This window comes from Phalaenopsis equestris, unplaced genomic scaffold (genome assembly GCF_001263595.1).
Source record: "Phalaenopsis equestris unplaced genomic scaffold, ASM126359v1 Scaffold000150, whole genome shotgun sequence".
In the NCBI taxonomy this organism is placed as follows: Eukaryota; Viridiplantae; Streptophyta; class Magnoliopsida; order Asparagales; family Orchidaceae; genus Phalaenopsis; species Phalaenopsis equestris.
Window position 1 is genome coordinate 26,826 of NW_018164592.1, and position 22,318 is coordinate 49,143.

General features: G+C 36.4%; 1 protein-coding gene across 2 annotated transcripts in view; it reads right to left on the reverse strand.

Annotated features, from left to right (window-relative positions):
* The window catches only part of LOC110021861 (myosin-11-like), a 51,481-nt gene that overhangs the window by 2,796 nt on the left and 26,367 nt on the right, over positions 1–22,318 (reverse strand). Inside the window, exons 26-35 of one of the 2 annotated variants that reach the window (XM_020720545.1) lie at positions 13,003–13,142; positions 4,583–4,694; positions 4,436–4,483; positions 2,784–2,837; positions 2,505–2,675; positions 2,267–2,422; positions 1,623–1,829; positions 1,336–1,467; positions 786–856; positions 605–704 (exon numbers count right to left, since the gene is read on the reverse strand). In XM_020720545.1, coding sequence (XP_020576204.1) covers positions 605–704; positions 786–856; positions 1,336–1,467; positions 1,623–1,829; positions 2,267–2,422; positions 2,505–2,675; positions 2,784–2,837; positions 4,436–4,483; positions 4,583–4,694; positions 13,003–13,142 — 1,191 coding nt within the window. Of the gene's footprint in view, positions 1–604; positions 705–785; positions 857–1,335; positions 1,468–1,622; positions 1,830–2,266; positions 2,423–2,504; positions 2,676–2,783; positions 2,868–4,435; positions 4,484–4,582; positions 4,695–13,002; positions 13,143–22,318 lie in introns of both variants that reach the window. The other variant, XM_020720544.1, reaches the window with a different exon arrangement.

Sequence of the window (22,318 nt, forward strand, 5' to 3'; positions counted from 1 at the left end):
CCTTAATTCCTCTATAAGTTGCACACTCTTGTGCATCCCCTTTAATCTTAAAAATGGGGACCAAAATACTCTTCCTCCACTCCTCAGACAACTTTTTGTTTTTAAAATAATATTAAAGAGTTCAGTAAGCCAAGAAACTCCCAAATCTCCTAAATATTTCCACACTTCAATTGGGATATCATCAGGTCTTACAGACTTTCCACCATTTGTTTTTTTTAAAACCTCATCAACTTCTTTTTTACTAATGCGACGGTAAAAAAGAAACGTTTTATTATTATTCACGATATTAAGATCACCAAGGTCGATCGTAGTTTCAGATATATCGATCGTATTTTCGGCACCAAAAAAGGAAAAATAATTGAAACGGCAACAATAATTGTGTTGATTTGTAAGCTTAAGAAATTTTGATAGCACTAAGAAAATCCTTTAAAGAAGAAAAAAATAATAAAAAAATAATTAAGCTGACAGTTTATCACTGGAAAAGGGAATGAAGAATGGCTTTAAAGTTAAAATACAGGCGTACTTCAATCGAACATGCTAAGCTAAATGCCAATTCTCCTCTTTCAGAGGTATTTATGAAATGAACCAGCAAGTGATAAAATACCTCATCAGTAGCTTTAAAGCACCAATTTTCCAATTCAGCAAGTCCTGCTTTAACAAATTCTCCATTACTGAATGAGCAGCATTCTCTCCTCAGCAGAAGGCTGCATCAACAGAGAGATCAATACCGTCATTAAACCATTCATAAATGCAGCAAAGCAATCTGAAATTGGCCAAAGCGGAACCTATTAAATAGTTGCACGTTGATGAAGGAAAATATCTGCGTGAACACCTTTCTAACTAAAAATGGGGGCACCTGAGCAAAGAAAAAAAAAAAAGAGAGTTTGAATCATATAAAATATACTTCCCAATGAGATTAATAATAATAATAAAAGTTTTCATCCTGTTAGTTGTCGAGATTGTGACCAGCATAAAACAAGTCATTTATACTACTATGGGAAGGCAAAAATGAAGGGGCCGTTGGGATCACAATTAGTTCTTGTTTTCTATTTTTTATTTTTGTTCTGTCATATTAATACTTTTACTTAAAATGAAATATGTAGGGTATGTTTTAATATGATGAGTTGTTTTTAAAAACACTAAAAACAATTTTTAGATGTTTTAAGTATTTTTTAAAACAAGCTAATTTCTTTTTGAAAGAAAAAAAAAAAAAAAATAAACAAACAAATTTTTAAAATAAAAGCAAAAAAATTAAAAAAATAAAAATGAAAACAAAAGTGATTGCAAGCAATCCTGAAGATGCTAATTGCACAATAAGTAGAGTATAATACTAACATGGTTTCCTTTTAATATATTCAAGAAACTCCCAAGTATCCTCACAATCGCTTGCCAATGAGCAATTGGGGCTGGTTGTCCTTGCGGGCGAATGCCGCCTTTGATTAGAATTGCTCTTGATGTTCTCGGTGCCTGCATTATCAAACCGAGACAAACAACTGGGATTAAAATAAGTCAAATAGAAGCAGAAAAGTTTGCGTAGGAAAGAGGAGAAAAGTAAAATCACTATATAATCTCAAGAGAAAGAAAATTTTATTATTACATCAGAAAATACATCGAACAAGTACCTGAATGCACAAGCCAAGAAAGGGAGAGATCTCCTTTTTCAAATTATCCCGAATCATTCCATATATTTTCTCTACATATGCTGTGAGTTGTTGTTTGAATAGCAGAGCAGGGTATTTGGCTTCCACTTGCCGCAAAGTATCAACTCCGCCCACTACGCCACCATTGGCAAAAGAGAGGTTCACTCCCTGAGGAGTTCCCCTGAAACTCTAGAAAACATATAAATAATGCACAATTAGAGTACAGAAAGCAGAGGCATCCTAAAGAACACAAGCAATGCAATAGTGCAAAAAAAAAAGGGAAAAACTTCTAAATAGTCCCCTACTATTTCTATGCAACAAATTTAGTTTCAGGAGTAAGATTTTTGTTCAATTTGGTTCCTCGACTATACAAAATTGATCCAAAATAATCACTAACAGAGTTAATTAGGATAATTTCATATAATTGTGTAACTACAAAGGAATTAATTTTGTATCACAAGCTTTATATGAGATATCATTTTGGATAAATTTTGTGAAGTCGGGAACTAACTTAATTGAGAAATGTGAAACTCTTGGATTAAATTAGCCACACAAAGAATCAAATAATTATTTCAGAATTAAATCAAATTAAGAACATATGAGATAACAAATCATACAAATCATACCTGAGCCATCCTCCCAAATAAAGTAGCCGATGAAGATCGGCGGCGCTGTGGAGCCATACCAGCTGCATTGCTAGCTTTTAAAGTCCGTTGCAATAGTAATAATAACGTTGAGGCATTGGAAAGCCAATAGGCTAAGACATCATTGTCTTCTCGGTTCTTAAAAGTTAAAAAAATAAAAGAATAAAGACCTATAAGGCTATTACAATACCTCTAGAAAATCACACTGTAAACATCAAACCTCAATAGCATGTCCAATTGTCTGAATAATTCGATCAAAAACACTAGTACGCTCAACTTCAAATGATCTCCATTGTATAAGACATTTGTATATAATACACGCTGCAACAGGCCTGATCCCTGCAAATCCCAAGTGCTGTGCAATGCACCTGATTAAAAGCTCCTGGTTCTCCTGAAAAAATATTATATAAAATCTAAAGTTAAGTGTATCCTAAAAGACAAATTCGCCAGGCCAACATAAGCTGGAAAATAGCAGATGAAGAGAGTGATCCAACTTCACCTGCTGTTTCTCGTTTAGTGATCTCTGTGGTTTTTCCTCTACCTCAGGAAGTTCCTTCAAAGAAAAAGAGGAGGCATGAACATCCTAAGAATATAATCCATCGTTAGCCAGAATCAAGGGTGGAATCCTAAAACCAAAGGTGAAAATTCTGCAAGACCTGGATATATCCCAATTGAAGTGTGGAAATACATATGAGATTTGGGAGTTTCTTTGCATAATAAACTCTTTAATATTATTTTAAAAACGAAAAACATGCCTGAGGAGTGGAGGAAGTGTATTTTGGTCCCAGTTTTAAGAAAAAAGGGGATGCACAAGAATATGCAAATCATAGAGAAATTACATTGATATGTTATACTTCAAAATTATGGGAGAGGGTAATTGAACGTAAGTTAAGACATATTACAAAGATTTCTCATAATCAATTTGAATTTATGACAGACAAGTCTACTATGGAAGCTATACACTTATTGAGAGGTTTCTTATTGAGAGGTATTGAGAGGTTTGATGGAGTAGTTCTGAGAGAATAAGGAGGATCTACATATGATTTTATTCATTTAGAAAAAGCTTACGATAAGGTTCAAAGAGATATCCTTTGGAGAGTTCTAGAGAAGAAATGTGTCAATATGACTTATATTCAAGTCATTAAAGATGTGTATATTAGAGTTGATACTTGTGTTCGAACAGAAGGAGGATTGACCAAATATTTTCCTATTTCAGTTGGATTACATCAGGGATTGGCTTTAAGCCCATATCTTTCTGCTTTAGTTAATGAATTCTCATAATGGACATTTTGCTGGAGGTTCTACCGTGGTGTATGCTTTTCGCTGATGATATCCTTCTCGTGGATAAGACTAGAGAGAAAGTTCAGTCAAAACTTGACTTATGGAGGTCTAGATTGGAGTCTAAAGACCTTCGTTTAAGTAAAACATAAACTGAATACATCGAATGTAATTTTAGTATTAGTAGCTCTAGTGACAGAATTGTAACTATGGGTGATAAAATTATTAAAGGTGTAAACGCATAGATATCTCGGGTCTATTGTTCAAAGTGATGGTGATATAGATGGATATGTTATTAGTAGAATTCAAGTTGGTTGGTTGAAATGGAGGAATGCTTCGGACCTATTGTGTAAGAGAAAAGTACCACTTAGACTGAAAGGAAAATATTATAAGATGGTGGTGAGACCTGCAATGATCTATGGCATTGAATGTTGGCCTTCAAAAGATAAGCATAAAACAAAAGGTTCCTGAGATGAGAATGCTTAGGTGGATGAGTGGCTTTATACTTGGAGAAAAAATGTGAAATGAATATATCCGTGATAGGGTTGGTGCAGCTCCAATGGGGCACAAAATTAGAGAGTCATCTTAGATGGTTTGGTCACATTAAAGGTCGACCATCTGATGATTCAATTAGGAGAGTAGATGTTTTATACTCGACTTATGTCAAGAAAGGCAGAGGTAGACCCAGAAAGACTTTGGCATATTGTATAAAAAATGATCTTAATTTTTTAGAATTAAATGAAAATATAACACTCAATAGAACGCAATGGAAAAAAAGGATTCATGTAGCCGACCCCACTTAGTGGGATAAAAGTTTGTTGCTGTTATTGTTAGCAAGAAAAAAGAAAAAAAAAAGGAAAGCTCAAATCTTACTGCAGTAGACTTTGAATCAACATTGATATGATCACTATCTGAAGTCCTCTGTTTGAGCAATGGAAAGGAACAAATCATTAAACATGGCAATGAAGAATGGAATTCTAAATCAACGAATAGAATAATGTGCAAATGTTCTATACAAACATGTAAAATTGATCTAGATCGTCCTGACAAAAATTTGTTGGGAGCCATGGATAAAGCTTGCTGACGAAGAACCTGATTTTCAGATTCCAGATTTGACAGCTTCTCCTCTAGCCTGGTTTTAATTACAGTAGTATAATCAATACATTGCAATCACATTATTGTATCATTGTACTTCTCGAGCAAATATACAGAATTAAACATGACAAACAGTTCTTATGGAACAAGGCAAGAAAATGACATTCATAGCTAATTGTGGAATGAAACCTCCACGCCTAAAACAAAAAAATTGCTTGCTGTTGAACTTGTAAAATGACAAATATCCAAGATCAAACACACATATGCATAAACAATCACAAGAAAAAATTCAGCAAATGTAGGAAAATAAAAGGGGAAAAAAAGTCACCATCCAGGAACATATGAACATGTTGTAGAGATAATAGAATTGATATGGAGGAAGAAAGTCTTCCTGATCATTTTCATATGTAGGAGGTGTATTGATATATAAATTAACACCTATTATAACTGCCTTTCAAGTACAAAATGAGAGCTAACAAAAATACATAGTTGTACACAAAGTTTTAACCAGTTTTCTTTAATGCTTCCTTCAAGATGGAGTCCTATGAGAGGAGACCAATTATGACTAGTAGTTGTTCAAGTTGTTTCCAAGATATAAGTTTTGGTTTTGTGAGGGCATTAACAAGTTGTTCTGCAGATAGAATATGAAATACATCGAAATACATCGAGAGTGCCACTTTGAATTTTTTCTCGAATGATGTGAAAATCAAGAGCCATGCATTTCATTATGAGTGAAAAATAAAATTGCAATATGGTAGGTGGCCCTAATATTGTAACAATAAACCGTAAGTGGCTAAGGAAGATAAATACCAAGTTCAAGAAGTACAACCAAACGAGTTGAATGGTGAGGGAGCAATTGCATGGCATTCGGCCTTTGCAAAAAAAGTTAGCTACTATATGCTATTTCTTCGAACTCCTCTAGACAAAATTGTGGCAGACAAACACAATATATATGCTTGTGGACGTCCAATCAATAATATTCCCGCTCTAGTTAACATCTAGTAATTTGTAAAGTGAGAGAAGGTATCAATAATAAAGAAAAAATTTATGTGAGGTGGCATGAATATGATGCTCCTATGAAGGATGGTTGTTGATGCATGAATTAGATGAAGACGCAAAGCTTAGCCTCTTGAGGGAGATATTGATGACCGGTAACAATAGACTGAACTCGGAGGGATTAATAAGAGAGACGCCGCAAAAATTGTAAGCATATGATTTGGAGCATGGGAGTAGTGAAGTCTTTAGCGTTGATCATGTCGGTGCTTAGGAGATCATGGATGTACTTGTTTTGTAATAGGAGAATACCTTATTTGGAGAAGAAGAATTTGATGCCTAGAAAGTAGAAGATTTCTCCTTGATTTTATAAAAAATGTTGAAACCAATTGAGTGGTGTGCTATCGAAGAAGTTGATCGTCACAAGAAGTGAAAATGAGTCATCAAAATATATAAGGAGGTATATTAAGAGATGTAAATGAGAGCAGATGAAGAGGAGGCATCAAGTTTGGAGTTGATGATTATCACGATGAGGATGAAGAGTTGAAGTAGTTGGTACTCCGCATGGGGTACCTATTTCAATAAACAGAACTCCTTTCTTGGGTTAAAAACATGGTCGAGATGAGTTGGATCATAAAGCCTCGAAAGTTGGAGAAGGTATGTGTGAACAATTTACAGATAGCCTTGAAGAAAGGTATTAATGACATCTATTTGCTTAAGCAACCAATCTTTGGATAGAGAAATGTTGAGAATAAGTCAAGATATTTATGGTTAGATGCCAGGGATGAAGGTTTAATCATATAATTAATATTCAATTGTTTATGAAAATCCTTTCATGATGATTTCTGTAGTGGTCAATGAATTCATTAGCATTGTATTTGGTGAGAAATGCCAATTTGCAACAAACGATATTCAAGATGGGTGAGGTAGGATGAATGTCTAATAACATTTTCGATGAGGGCATTAAAACTGTTGGATATAATAGCCCATCACTCAGTTTGTTTGAAGGCTCGGGTGCAGGTTAGATTCATGAGTGGAGTGGGTAAAAAGAGAAGTTATGGATAAATTTGTGAGGACCTTCTTGTGAATGCAATTTTTGACATGAGTTTGCATAAGATCATTGTTGTGAAAAGGCGGAGCTGGAGATTGGGAGTATGTGGTTGTGATGTTGGGTAGTTTAGCAATGTGAGAAGGAGGTGAATGAGTCATGGATAGGTTGGGGGATTGAGTGCCTTTTGAGGAAAAGCAAAGAGGTGAAGTTGGGGCACCAGTTTGTGAGTTGATTGAGATATCTGAATAGGAATTATGGAGTAGCATTGATGGGGGAAGATATTGAGTGGATTCTTGATTAGGGAGGAGGGGGACAAATGGGCTGAGTCAGCTTTTTGGATTTGGAGAGGCATGAACAGGCTGTGATCAAGAAAGGCATTGAGCTAATTCCTAAAAGAAAATGGAAAAAAAGGAAAATGGAGGATAAGCTATGTATGACAAAACCTATAGTTGGCGTAGTTGGGTGTTGTGTGATTGATGGAAAGAGATGGAACAATAGAAAAAAGGTGAAACAATTTGTCCAAAAGGGAGGGGATTTATGGATTTGGTAGGGGATGGGCTAGTTCTGGACAAGAAGGGTCTCAGGCTAATTTTTGAAGGGAGTGGATAGAAAAGGAATGGGCAAAAGAGAGTGGGCCGTGTATTGGGAATAATTATTGTTGACGTGATTGGGATGCGTGATTAGTGAAATGAGTAGGAAATAGGGTAGACAAAGTGATGAAGAAAAGTTTTTATTTTGCAAAAAAAAAAGAAAAGAAGAAAATTTTCTTTACATAAGATATTGTGATATGATATGCTATTTATCGAGAGAACTTTGTGCAGTTAAAGGTAGTGGGATTTTAAATAGAGAAAAGATTGTTGGTTTCTACAAACATCACATGTTGTGAGATAGATTTTATTTTTGAGCTCGTGCACAACATTGTTACACATTTTGAGAAGTCACGAAAGTTGGAATGTGGCCTAACTAGTCAAGAGTTGCAGTTATGAGTAGCAAAGACACCCAAAGACTTTTAGTTTGATGTGGTGAGGAGGATGACCAAAAACTTTTGAAATGGTTACTACTTGAGGAGAACAATTGTGGGTATGCAAATGACAGGTTATATGGTGGTGGAGAGGAGATGTGGCTAAAATGTAAGTGGTATATAGATAAAATAAAGGAGAGTGAGTTTAGTTTGAACAAGGTGATGATGATGTCATTGATATAAACTATTATGTTTTGGAGTGTAGGGAGATGTAATGAAGTGCCTCTAGAGGAAAACAAGAAGTTGAGAGTCACATGTCGGCGGCCATTATTTGTAGAAAGTATAATAGATCTTTTAAGAAGGATTTAAAGGTGTCAAAAAGAACATTAAATTTTTGCTTAAGATGGTAGAGTAAGGCATAGTTGTGAGCTACAAAAATTCAAGCCCTGCTCTCCCATGAGAGATGTGATTTCAAATAAAATTTTCAGAAGACAAATTAAAATTCAGATAAAACACTACTAAAAAATTTCACCCTAATTTTGCACTAACTTTAAGATTTGAAATTTCTTTTTATGCACAATCTCTTATGATTAATTATCCTTTTTGATCATGAGATAGAATTTCCAATTAAGACTAGCCTGTAAGTGAAAAATGTTTAGTATTAACAACAATATATTGAATTTTTTTTATGCACAATCTCTTATGATTAATTATTCTTTTTGATCATGAGATAGAATTTCCAATTAAAACTAGCCCGTAAGCGAAAAATGTTTAGTATTAACAACAATATATTGAATTTAAAATAGGGTAAATTTATCGCCATCAGCTTAGAGCAGATGGTAAGGGAGTGATAACGATCTATATCAAAATCCCATATTTCCATTATCTAGGGTTGTCGAAGAGTTATAGTTTATTTAGTTAAAGGAGGTAGTCAACAAAAGCTTACTGAATGATTCTTATCAGCAAACATAAGTTACGTTTTCCAAGAAGACAAAGAATTTGCATTTTAGAGATTAAATTCTTTGTAAAAGGCATTAAAAGCTCTATAGAAAGGCAAAATAAAGCGTTTCTAAGAGACTCAAGGTCGAGCATTACTAGATAATTCACACCACCTCAAAAATAGTAGATGTACTTTGAAAAGTATGTAGTTTTTTAACACCCTTTAAACTATAGAAACAATTGTATCTGCATGTGCTTTGATAAATATGCTAAATGCATAAACATAAGATCAAAATTTTGCATCGACTAAAAACTTGATATATTTAAATTTCTTCCAATTTGACGAGCTTGCAATCCTTCTTAAAAGCTAGTTATGTTTTATGAAAGTTCACACTCTTTTTTATATATCAATTCAAATTCTCATATCGCGTGATGTCTTAAGCAGGCTGTCTTGCTTATACAATTATATAATAAGTCTCATTTAGTTCTATAGTTTAAAAGAGAAGCATAATAATAAGTTAAGTGTTGTCGAGATAAGACTAATTAGGTGGATGAGTGGCCTTGCACTTAGAGACAAAATGTGAAATGAATATATCTATGATAGGGTTGGTGTAGCTCCTGTGGCGGACAAAATTAGAGAAAGTCGTCATAGATGGTTTGGTCACATTAAACGTCAATCGTCTGATGATCCGATTAGGAGAGTAGATGTTTTAGATTCGACTTGTGTTACGAAAGGTAGAGCTAGACCTAGGAAAACTTGGGCTTATTATATAAAAAATTATCTTAATTTACTAGAACTAAATAAAAATATGACACTAAATAGGACGCAATGGAGAAAAATGATTCATGTAGCCAACCCTATGTATTGGGATTAAGGCTTTGTTGTTGTTGCTCGTAAGGGACTTGAAATTATTTGATTTTAATTATTTGCACGAATATTCTATCATTAATATACATACAAAATTTTACTTTTGATTTTAAGATGTCCCTTTGTGTATGTTTGCATGTGTGTGTTGTTGATCCAATTAATAATTTGGTGCATTATTTTTTTGTTGCATTTTAAAATGATCTATTTTGTTAGTGCATTCATTTAATGTTAAATGTTCAATAACATCATGTTTGTGCCGATTGGTGAGCTTTCAAGTTCCATACAAGTTTAGTATTTTGTTCAATTTGTGTTTAGTTTTGATCCTCACAATTTATTAGATGCGACATGTGTTATATTTGAAGTGCTTCTCTTGTTCTTATTCTACAATCTCATACTTTTATTTGTATTTTGCCATATTATTGACTTCAAAAATCGCTTTAACTTTGTCATCTCCAAGTTTGTTCAATAAAAATTTCAGCAATAACCCGACAACCCCCATGTATTGGAGTGTTTATTCCGATTATCAAGCTAAAAATGTATGCATAATCAATGACATGAAATATTGTGGCTTACTGTCTCTACCCTAGTATGCGAAGAAAGACGTTAATGAGTCTACATGTGCTTACTTAAGTTTGAAATAAGTGACTTCCCATCGTATTGGAACAACGTAGACTAGAATCATGTGGTTGTTGGGTTTTCTCTATTATTGTAAAATCCTTAAGTAGAATGAATTTGTGTTTTTAAACACTGAGACACCTTTTTGGTGTATTGGTTAGAATGTCACCAGAAACTCAAAAATTAAGCGTGCTCTTACATGGGCATTCTCAAGATGGGTGCCCTCCTAGGAAGTTACACTAATGAGATAAAACCTTAAGAAAAGTAAGCCAAAGCAAAATATATCTCAATGACTGAGAGTTCAAACTATTACAGATGATATCAGACTATTACAGCAGTCTGATAATGAGAAATAAGTGTCATATATGATAAAGTGATATGCCATGGGCGTCACTTCTTGAATCATAGATGAGACAAAACGCTACATGGTGGGAGACACTTCTTGAATATGTAGGAACCACCTTTATGTTGTGGTATATATAAAACAGAAGAACGATCGACAACGAAGCGAAAAATAAAATGAGAAAATTCACACCAGAAAACAGTAACACAGCGAAACACAGATTTACGTGGTTCGGCAAATTGACTACATCCACAAAGTTGCAGAGGATTTTACTACTTGAGTACACCAGTCGATCGTCTCGACTTACAAGAGGGATCTCTCACTTCCTTGTTCTCTCTTCTTCTCTCTACATCGAGATATACCGAAGAAGATAAACTTATAAGAGAAATAAACCCAATTTCTCTTCTGCCACAAGCCACCAAGAAGCCGCAAGGAACTACTGCTTGCACTTCTCTTCCTCTATCCCGAGGAAGCCCAAAGAAGAACACACAAGACCTTGCTAAATCATAAGGAGTGTTGTGCGATACCTCACAATACCTTTCTTCTTTCTCGATGTTGGATCATGCTACTCGAGCAAAGGAAGAACAAAAATTGTCGAAGACCAGAGAAGACCTCTCGGTTTTGCGAATTAAAAGGAGGCGGGGGGTTGCGACTCTTCGCGAAACAATGGGATCGGTTCGCGGCAAAGGAAGGCGGGAGCGGGAATAGTTACGTCGGGCTCCACACCAACACTTTAAAATCCTATCCATCAGTTTGATGATTCTAGGTTAAGGAACCTGACGAGAACGTCAATTACTTAAGTGAAGTAGATTGTGAAACCCTTAAGAAGAATAAAGCTGAGCTCTGAAATATTGAAGTGTCTTTTGATTTAATAGTTGAAAGTTTATCAGAAACTCCAAAGTTAAAAATGCTCTCGTGGGAGCATCTCAGGATAGATGACCTCTTGAAAAGTTACCCCAATAAGATAAAATCTTGAGACCATTAGGTTAAAACATATTACCTCGATGGGTGAGCGTTCAAGCTATTATAATTATAAAATTAGAAAAGGTGCATGAGTCTTCTCTCCACTAAGCTAAGAAATTTGTGTAAAAATCATTTGCACAAAAAAAAAATTTACACAACATACTTTTTTGTCTTGTTAAGGGTTGTTTGGCTGCAAGTAAGAATTAGTAAATCCGTAAATCTTAAATCCATTAAATTCACACTATCCCTGTATTTAGTAAATAAAAATTTAAGCTAAATTGAAGGCAAATTTTGTGACTGTAAATCCAAAAATTCATAAATCCACGCAACTCCTCTATTTCAGCATTTGCTTGGATTTAGTAAATCCAATGATAATTCACGTTACAAGGCTCTGCCAAACAACCCCAAAAAAAAAATGCATTAAGCTAGCCTGCTATATCGTACATATTTCCAATGAGTTTCCCCTTTTATTTTGAGAAAAAAGCGCATGAGTTCAGGTCATTATCAAACATATCATAATCAGAATTTCGAGAGCTTAAGTTGGGTTTTCACCACATGAAGCGTTGACAACGATGACAATGTGAAACAACAAATTTGCTGAGACACGAATACACTCTTTTATTCTATGGGGAAATGAGACAGAAAGTGAGAAAGTCGAAGCAACCGACTTGGCTTTGAGAGGTTGGACAAAGGCTTTGAGAGATTGCAAAAGAGGTGAGTTATCAACAACGTTCGGCGAATGAGTTGGAGAGGAGAGAAGTCGGCAGTACTCTACTATTTATGCGTTGATGAGCTAGATTTTCGGAGAGGTCGTTAGGTTTGTATAGAGAAAAGGTTCATGGAGTTGAAGAGTTGGGAGGTTTGTGAGTTGAAGGGCATAGTTGCTAACATCAGAGGTTGAGAGAGAGGTTGAGGTTGTCGGGCTAATGATTGGCATAGTGATGATGGGTCATAGGGATTTTGCGAGAGGGGTGGCTGTAAGAACCAAACCGGCTCTTTCAAATCGACATGGAACAAAAAATGCCCCTCTACCCTCCAAGCGAACCACCATTCATTATTACAATATGTGGCTACATACTCTTTAGTCAATAATATAGATAAAATGATATCTTTGTGCTTATTCACACAAAATTTAATCTCCCTATGACCCTTTAGAAGCTCAGTCAAATATTCAATCTTTTTGTGTTTGATGTGAGTGGATTGCATCGAAGTATAAAAACTTTTGTCATATATAGTTGTGATCTTTAGTGTATTTTTTTCATCTTCATTTGATGCTGATAGAAGTTTCATAACTATTATAACATTTTGACTTATGTTTATTTAATGCAAGTGAAATAACAAAGCTGGTTCATTATTTATAGTTGTAACATTTGAGTTTCAGGTTATGGTCGCAATTTAACAGAAAAGTCCTTCAATCGACTAAAACTTGACATAGTAATGCCTTCTACTAATTGATAATTAAGCCTTGAAAGTTTCCTATAACAAGTTGAGGTTATCTAATTAATAAACCAGTGGGCTTAATTTTATGATAATGTTGTTTCTTGCTCTGGAAAATAATTTTATGTAGGAGAATGATCAAAGAATAAGAAGAAAAGTATTTGAAAATAATAACCTATTCAAATGGTCCTGCAGGTGGCGTGATTTTTCTTCAGTTTCTTCTAACTTTCTTTGCGTTTCTTCACTTTTCTTCTGTTCTTCACCATATTTACTTTCAAAACCATCAGCTCGTTCCTTTTCTGAGCCTAAAGAAGCCTGCAGAATAATCAAGGTAAATGTTGCCTCAAATTTGGTTTTCCTTAATCAGTAATGAGTAGATCCATTAATTTTTTATAACTTAAAGGTGATTAGAAATTAACTGACTAGATCAATTAATATGTTAGAACTTAAAAGTGATTAGAAATTAACACAATAAGGATTAAGTTCTCTATCGATGAACTCAATCCGCAAGTGCAGGTCAAATAGCTTTAATTGGAGAGTTCCATAAATTGCTCCAAAAAGAATGTGCCACATGCTATAGACAACTTCTGGAAAAAAATAAAAATGTAACCTTTTTAAAAAACGCCGATTTATAGTTTAAGTCTCATCCACATTTTCCAATTCCTATAGGCTTACTCCATTTGTACAAAGAAATTGCAGGTTTTACGAATTTCCTTCAGTGACCTTAAATTTAAAATTGTTTCATTCAATATATGCATGCCGTAGAATCATTCAATATATATTATATATTGATACAAAAATTTAATGTGGAGTTTGCTCTGAAGCAGGTGTATAATGACATGACTTGTGTCCAAATTGGATACCAATTAAGATTTGGATGGTTATGGCAGATATTATTAGTGATTTAATTAAAAAAATCAATTTAATTTTGAATACTAAGAGGAGACCCAATAATGGGAGAAGCATTTTAATACCAAATTTTGAAAACAAATGAAATCTTCAAGATAGTGCAATTTTTGCACGAATTAAACTTGCGAGTCTATCTATCTATATATATATATATATATATATATTAAAAGGAATGGTTGGAGGTTATGATAAGATCTCTGGCCACCCCTCATACGCCTAATAATTCGAGTACCACACTCTACACTCGGGGGATTCGAACCCCATACCAGAGGGGACTTACAACTGACAAGCAGATGTCCGACCAACTAGTCTGAGTATGCGACGCATAAATATAAATATAAAAATTGGATGTAAGAGGGTTGTTGATTTGTAAATAGCGAGTTTTGGCTGGTGTATATATATATATATTGATGGCGATTTCGGTCGAGAGTTCTGCTAGAGCTTCCGATGGCGATTTCGGTCTCAATTGATTCTACTGCTCAAAGGTGAGGACTTTGCATCGTCGACTCTTGCTCCGTCGTCTGGTGTCTGCATCAGCGTCAGCATCAACGTCATCTCTCGCGCTTTCTGTGTCCCGACTTCGAAGTTGCCGTCTCTCATCGTAGTTGTTGCGACTGCGCCCGACTGCTATGCCTGGCGCTGCTTTCTTCTGCTGTGACTCCGTTCTGTCTCTCGTCGCAGTTTCGTCTCTCGCCTGACAGTTAGGTTTTCGACGCTGCTTTCTTTTTGCTGCGACTGCGCTGCACCCGACAGCTCCTCTCTCTGCCGAGTCTTTCTGTCACCAACCTCGCCGTAGCTTAACGCCGACAGCCCTACTTGCTCTGATGGTGCTTCCTTCTTCTTTGGTTGAGCCGGAAAAAATCTCTTTTGCCCAAGTGGTGGGTAACCCTCAGTTTGAGTCCGCGGTGGTATTCTCCTCAAGCTACAAAAAATGTCGCGAGGGTACAGATGATTGCCCTTTTGTTAATAAGGTAAGTAGGAAATGTGGAAAAACAATAATCTTTTTCTCTGAATCAGAAATTTCCGTCCTGACAAAAAAATTCAAGTTTGATCGTATTGAAAAATTTCAGTGGGGACACCCTCCTATGAATATTATCAGAAAGAGTATTGATGATCTTAAGCTAGTAGACAAGTGGAAAGTGAAACTAATAGATGCGAGACATGTGTTGATCCAACTAACAGTGGCTGAAAACTACACCAGAATTTTCTCCAAGAAATATTTTAATATCGCAAGCAAATCAATGAAGTTACTCAAGTGGTCTCCTGATTTCGACCCAAATCATGAAACTCTCACTGTACCGGTATGGTTTAGTTTACCTGGTCTCAAGCTGCATTTTTTTCACCATCAAATTCTCTACCCTATTAAGGTCATCCTTGGGAACCTTTGAAGCTAGATCTGTCTACTTTCAACTTAACCAGAACTTCGGTAGCCAGAATACTTGTGGAAAGGGATATTACTTTACCCGATGTTACTAAAGTTTGACTGGACACAACCCATAATGGTTATTGGCAAAAAATCGTCATGGAGCACAGACCCCCATATTGACCCCCATATTGGAGCACAAACCCTCATATTGTACCCACTGTAAGATGTTTGGTCATATCCTTGATAAATACCACAATTTTCATCCAAATTTGAAATTTAAGGTTCAAGTGAATAAGGATGGGTCTAAACCCACACCTCTAGACATTTTAGCTCCACCTGGGGAGAATACTATCAGACAGGAGGTTATGTTGCCTCTGAGGACCCCCATGGCACTGTTGTTACTGTTATGTCGAGTGATGTGATGTTGGCACCTTCAAACCCCATAGAAAACAATACTGATGAACTATTACCTACAATGATAGTATTCAGACTGATAATCAGGAGAGCCTCGTAGCTCCATTTCTTCAGGAAGTATCCGGTGTAGAGGCAACTCAAACTTCACATATACCAAAACCTATTGTGGGTACTACGGTTGGTATTCATTTTGTTTCAGCTCTACCACCCCATCAGACTGATTCTTCGGAAGATGAATGACAGGTTTATTCAAGGAGGAAGAAGAAGAATGGAGAACGACTCCAGCTCGGGAACATATTGGATGATACATTGGTTACTAATGGCAATGGCATTCATCTTATCAATTGCTTACCAGCTTATTAGCTTGCTCCTTCCCTAGAACTAGAGGCAGAGGCAAGACCAAATTGGGTCGCTCTCTAGTCACCTGATACTATGTATTTCGACACTGTTAGGTTTTTTATTTAAGCATCTAATGTATTTTTCTATTTTTTTTCTAGTTTTCAAACCATTTGTGATTTTTTGTGAGGGCAGAGTGTCATGCTTGGGCCCTCCCACACATTGTATCTGTATCTTCCTTTCTATTTAATATATTAGCCTTTTTTGGGCTTTCAAAAAAAAAATAGCAGTCGAGAGCTCTGCTAGGGTTTAATATGGTAATTTCTGTCGTTTATAATTCTGTCGCTCGAAGGAGAGGCTCGCACCTCACCTTTATCTCCTAGATTCTCTGCTTCCACTCCTCAATTCCTTTGCTTCATCGACTCGCGTCATAACTGCGTTATTCGACGCCGACAGTTCCATCTGCATCTGCACCTCGCTGTTTCGATTTCGATGTCGACAGTTTCGCCGTTTGAGTCTGCGTCGTGCCGACGTTCGCCTCTCCCTGCCCGATAGCTTCGGTTCACGTTTGTCTTTCTTTTCGATGTCGGCGTTCGCCTTCCGAGTTTTTGGGACTATGCAGACAACTATTATATCGAGATCTTCTAGCAGGATGATTTCCCTGCTCCAATAGCGCTCCCTTCTTCTTCGGTTGAACCTGGCAAAGCCTCCTTTGCCCACGTGGTGGGCAATTTTCAGGTGGAGTCAGCGATTGTGTTCCCCTCAAGTTAGAAGGATTGTCGTGATGATACAGGTGACTACCCCTTTGTTAAGAATGCAAATAGGAAAAACGAGAAAGTAGCACATTTTTTCTCTGACTTAGAAATTTCAACCCTGACTAAGAAATTCAAGTTCACTCTTATTGGAAAATTTCAGTGGGGGCACCCACCTATGGAAGTTATCAGAAAAAATTTTGATGATCTCAAACTAGCAGGAAAGTGGAAAGTGTGGCTCATGGATGAGAGACATGTGTTGATTCAATTAACCATGGTTAAAGACTACACTCGGATTTTCTCCAAAAAATATTTTAGCATTGCAGGCAAGCTAATGAAGTTACTCAAGTAGTCTCTTGATTTTAACTCTAATCATGAATCTCCTACTATACCAGTATGGTTTAGTCTACCTGGTCTCAAGCTGCACTTTTTCATCATCAGGTTCTTTATTTTATTGGGGTCAAATTTGGGGACCATATGAAGCTAGATCTACCCACTTTATCTATCTGTGGAAAGAGATATTACTTCACCTGATGCTATTGAAGTCTGGTTGGACACAACTCATAATGAATATTGACAACAAATCGTCACGGAACATAGACCTCCTTATTGTTCTCATTGTAAGATATTTGAGCATACCATTGATAAATGTCATAAGCTTCATCCTAATTTAAAATTTAAAGATCAAGTGAATAATGATGGGTTTAACCCCACTGCTCTGGACATATCTGTTCCACCTGGAGAGAAAACAACTACAGGACAGGATTTGGTGTCTGATTTAATTGCCCCTGTGGACCCCCCCTGAGAATATTGTTTCTACGATTAATGTGATGTTGGATGACTCTGCTGGGCAAACTACAAAAGATATTGTTCGGACTGATAATCAGGAGACCTTGCAGCTCCCCATCTTCAAGAAGTATCAGGTGTAGAGACGACAACTCATACTTTACATACACTAGAACCTATTGTGGGTACAACTGTTGACAATTTTTACTACAGCTCTACCATCTCACCCGAATGAGCAACAATCTTTGGATGAGAAATGACGGGTTTACACTTCTAGAAAGAAAAAGAAGAATGAAGATCTACTTGAGCTAAGGAATCTAATGGATGATACTTTGGTTACTTCGGGTAATGGTACGCACCTCACCAATTTGTTAGTTGATTCTCTTCCGAGAACTAGAGACAGAGATAAAACTAAATTGGGTCATCCCAATTAATCTTATATGTACCATCTCTTTTTGAATTTTTTGTGTTGTACCGTGTGGGTTGGGTATATTTGGGTCCACTCACACAACTCATAATGGACATTGACAACAAATCATCACGGAACATAGATTTCCTTATTGTTCTCATTGTAAGATATTTGGGCATACCATTGATAAATGTCATAAGCTCCGTCCTAATTTAAAATTTAAAGATCAAGTGAATAATAATGGGTTTAACCCCACTGCTCTGGACATATATGTTCCACCTAGAGAGAAAACTACTACAGGACAGGTTTTGGTGTCTGATTTAATTGCCCCTGTGGACCCCCCTTGAGAATATTGTTTCTACGATTAATGTGATGTTGGATGGCTCTACTGGGCAAACTACAAAGGATATTGTTCGGACTGATAATCAGGAGAACCTTGAGCTCCCCATCTTCAGGAAGTATCAAGTGTAGAGACGACAACTCATACTTGACATGCACTAGAACTTATTGTGGGTACAACTAGTGACAATTTTTACTACAGCTCTACCATCTCACCCAAATGAGCAACAATCTTTGGATGAGGAATGACGGGTTTACATTTCCAGAAGGAAGAAGAAAAATGAAGATCTACTTGAGCTAAGGAATCTAATGGATGATACTTTGGTTACTTCGGGTGATGGTACGCACCTCACCAATTTGTTAGTTGGTTCCCTTCCGAGAACTAGAGGCAGAGATAGAACTAAATTGGGTCATCCCGATTGATCTTATATGTACCATCTCTTTTTTGGATTTTTTTTTGTGTTGTACCGTGTGGGTTTGGTATATTTGGGTCCACCCATACAATAAATTTGTACCATTTCCTCTTTAATATAATTGCCCTTGGGTTTTTTATAAATAAACATATATATATATATTCAAAAGCTAATATATTAAATAGAAAGTAGGATACAGAAAGATTGTGTGAGAGAGCCCAAACATGACACCCTGCCCACACGATAACCACCACATCAAATATTTCTAAAAAGAAAAAATACAACAAAATACATGAGAGACCTAAATAAAAAAATAAAAGGTGTTAAAATACGAAGTATCAGGTGACTAGAGAGCGACCCAATTTTGCTTTGCCTCTACCTTTAGTTCTAGAGAAGGAGTCAGCTAATAAATTGGTAAGATGAGTCTCATTATCAGTAGTAACCAATGTGTCACCCAATAAATTCCCGAGCTCGAGTCGGCCTCCGTTCTTTTTCTTCCTCCTGGAATAGAACTGTCATTCCTCATCCGAAGATTGATTTACCTGATCAGTGGAAAAGCCTAAAGTGTGACGGGCATGTGTAGGTTGTTAAACATTAAAAGCAACTACTTGTTGTACCAGCTGATTTTTTATCGGATCGAAGAACCACTCTCGTGTGTCCTGGCATGTAAGTAAGTCTTCTTCAATAACAGTGAGTGTTATCAACACATTCTATACTTGTAGTATGGTGTTCTTCATCTGGAACTACGGTGCTGGAAAAAGGATCGGGTTGCACATTCTCAACAAGGATGGTAGGTGGCTGATATTTAGTGATATTCGACCTTAGATGAGGATACAAGCAATAACAAATAGTATAACTGTGGTCAAACATACTATAATGAGAATTAAGAAGAATTTGGTTCTATTTCAATCTTTTGTCAATACCTGTTGTGAGTAGTGTCAATTCATACCTCATCCTACCTCATCCGGAGCTGGTTGAGTCTGGTTGAGTGATATCTCTCTCAACTAACACATAAGCCACAGAGGGTTTGGTGACAGCAAATGTAGAACTATCAACCATGAGAGGCTTACCGTAAGCAGTTTCTAAATAATAGAGAATTTCTATTTTAAACCGATGTAATTTTAACCCCAGAAACTTTATCCAAACATGAATGATAGGGGACTCCGCTTTTGGATCGAAATCGACAGTCCACTTCAGAATCACTTCAGAATTTTCATAAAACGACTTCAGAATTTTCATAAAACGGTTGTGGATCTTAATAAATTTTCGAGAGAAAATGCGAGTGTACTCGGCATTGTGAGATAACTGAATAAGCATATGTTGATCGTTAAGTAAGCCAATATTCTAACTGTGTAATAGCTTCATAGCATCAAACTCTTTTCGAATGATGTCCAATTTTGGGTGACCGTAAAGGAATTTTCCCACTATAGCAAAACGCCAAGAAGACGCGAGAGTACTGGTTTCAACCTCAGTGAGAATAAGAATAGGCTTCCCTTTTTTTTGCCAAGTTTTTTAATGAAAGTGTGATCACCACCACCTTCAAGAGCATCGTGGAAAGATTGAAGAACAAATATGAAAACCATATTTTAAACCTGAAAGAGGAGCACGTGTATGTCGGCGATAAAAGGTGGGCGTGGCGAATTGCCCGTAGGAAGCTGTCGGTCGCCGGAAATCGAAATTTCGTCGCCCGCTTCGGAATGACGCTTTAATTTACATATAGATTTAAGTTTAAAATCAAATATGTAAATCAACCTGACCCAGTTTAAATGAAAGAGCACTCTACCTCAAACTCTATATCTATCCCGAGGGATAAACACAATACTTGAGGACGAGGCTCGATCAAATAAACTAAGAAATATATGACGTTCGTTTGGTCTGCTAAACTGTTTTATTTGCCGATAAATTTCTTATTTAATATGAAAAATTAAATAGGGTTTATTTTAAGCTTCCTATAAGGGCAAACTCATATAGTTAATTACATCTTAAATGATCGAAGTCACTTAAGAATACTCTCGATAAAAATCAGAAAAAATTATCTTCATTACCTTCAAAAGGATGAGACTTTTCAACGAAATTGGACAAAGAGGTGTGAAAAGGGAATGACTCAAATTTGGAACATTTATTATAGAATCCAAAGGAGAAAGAACTAGATGATGTCACAGATCCGAAGGAGAGCCTCGGTGACTTCCCAGTCGGCCCCATTGGGCCCTATGGTTTGGCTTCAGTTTCAAGGAGAAATATTCAAGTGTTTTATCCTGCTAATTTTATCAATTTAGAGCTTACATTTGTGTGAAACGATTACACAAATAGCCTAGAAGATGTGAGAATTTAGGTCGTGACAAACGACAACCTCAGAATTCTAAAACGAGTTAGAGCTTAGATCGTACAGCAGAGCTATACAAATGTCTAAAAAAAAGTTGAGGATTTATGTTGCGCTAGACGAACAACCTCGAAATCCTATGGATTGTTTCAGAATTCTAAAACGAGTTAGAGCTTAGATCGTACAGCAGAGCTATACAAATGTCTAAAAAAAAGTTGAGGATTTATGTTGCGCTAGACGAACAACCTCGAAATTCTATGGATTGTTGTTTAAATTTCTAGGAAATGAATGGTTTAGCTGGGGAAGACATGTTCTGCTGTTGAAGATAATCGTGTTGCCCGCCGCGCTAACTCCAAGTTTCTTGTCGTGACGAGTTTAAGTTTTTTAGGGTGTCAGGTTATGATGTCAAATCCAACGGCCCTATGGTTGTAGTTCTTCAAATATTTTATAGATAACATATTGAAGTTGTACAGTGTATAGCATAATAGTAGGGTATGTAGCACAGGACAAGCAGTAGAGTATGCAGTAAAGAAAACAGTACAACATGCGGTGTAAAGGAAAAGTGCAGCAGGTAAGTGATTTGCAAGAAAGTAATATGCTGTAAACATAAAATAAACTTGTATACATGGGAGGTCCGCTGTTCCTTAGGTGTAATTGATGCAACAGGTACAAGCAACAAAACTTGAGGAAACAGACTGAAATGTTTTATATAAACGAAAACAAAGAAACATCGTCCGGAAATCTCGAAAAAGATCGTCAAAAGACTCACGACGAGAGAAATGCGAGGAAATCGATGAATCGACAAATCGATTAAAATCGTAGAAAACACGAGAAAATCCCGAAAAGAGACCACGAGTACTTTATTCAAAAATTCCAAAAAAAAAAACATGAAAAAGTCCGAAAAGAGGAAAACCGCAAGCACTAGGGGACCGCAAGCACTTTGGTCGGGGCTAGGCTCAACTATATATTAGTGCTCGAGGGCCGTCGAAGGTTACTCGGTCAGCCGGATGTATAAAGCTCGTCACTCAACTAGAATGGTGTCCTATCGAACCTAACTCAGGAGGGTACTCCTTAGCCTAAACATGTGATCAACAGATGGACAACCGATGTTTAAAATATATTTAAAATTTATATTTTCAGCATGCACATAGGTATTCAATTTTGATTGTAGCAAAAAATGTATTTTTGTTTTAGAAAAATGTGTATATGTTCCTATCAAATTTGTTTTTATCAATTTTGAAAAGTAGTTGTCCACGAGTCGATCACGCCTCGGGCATAAGACTACCAACAACCTAAGAAGGTTCAGGTCAACTCCCGCTAGTCTTGTGTCAGTGAATGATATTGTCATCCTACAGCTCACCGGGTTCCTGAATCAAATCCTGATGGGTTCCTGAATCGGATCCCGATGTCGTAGGATGACATATCATTCTGCTCTATCTCCGGTGTG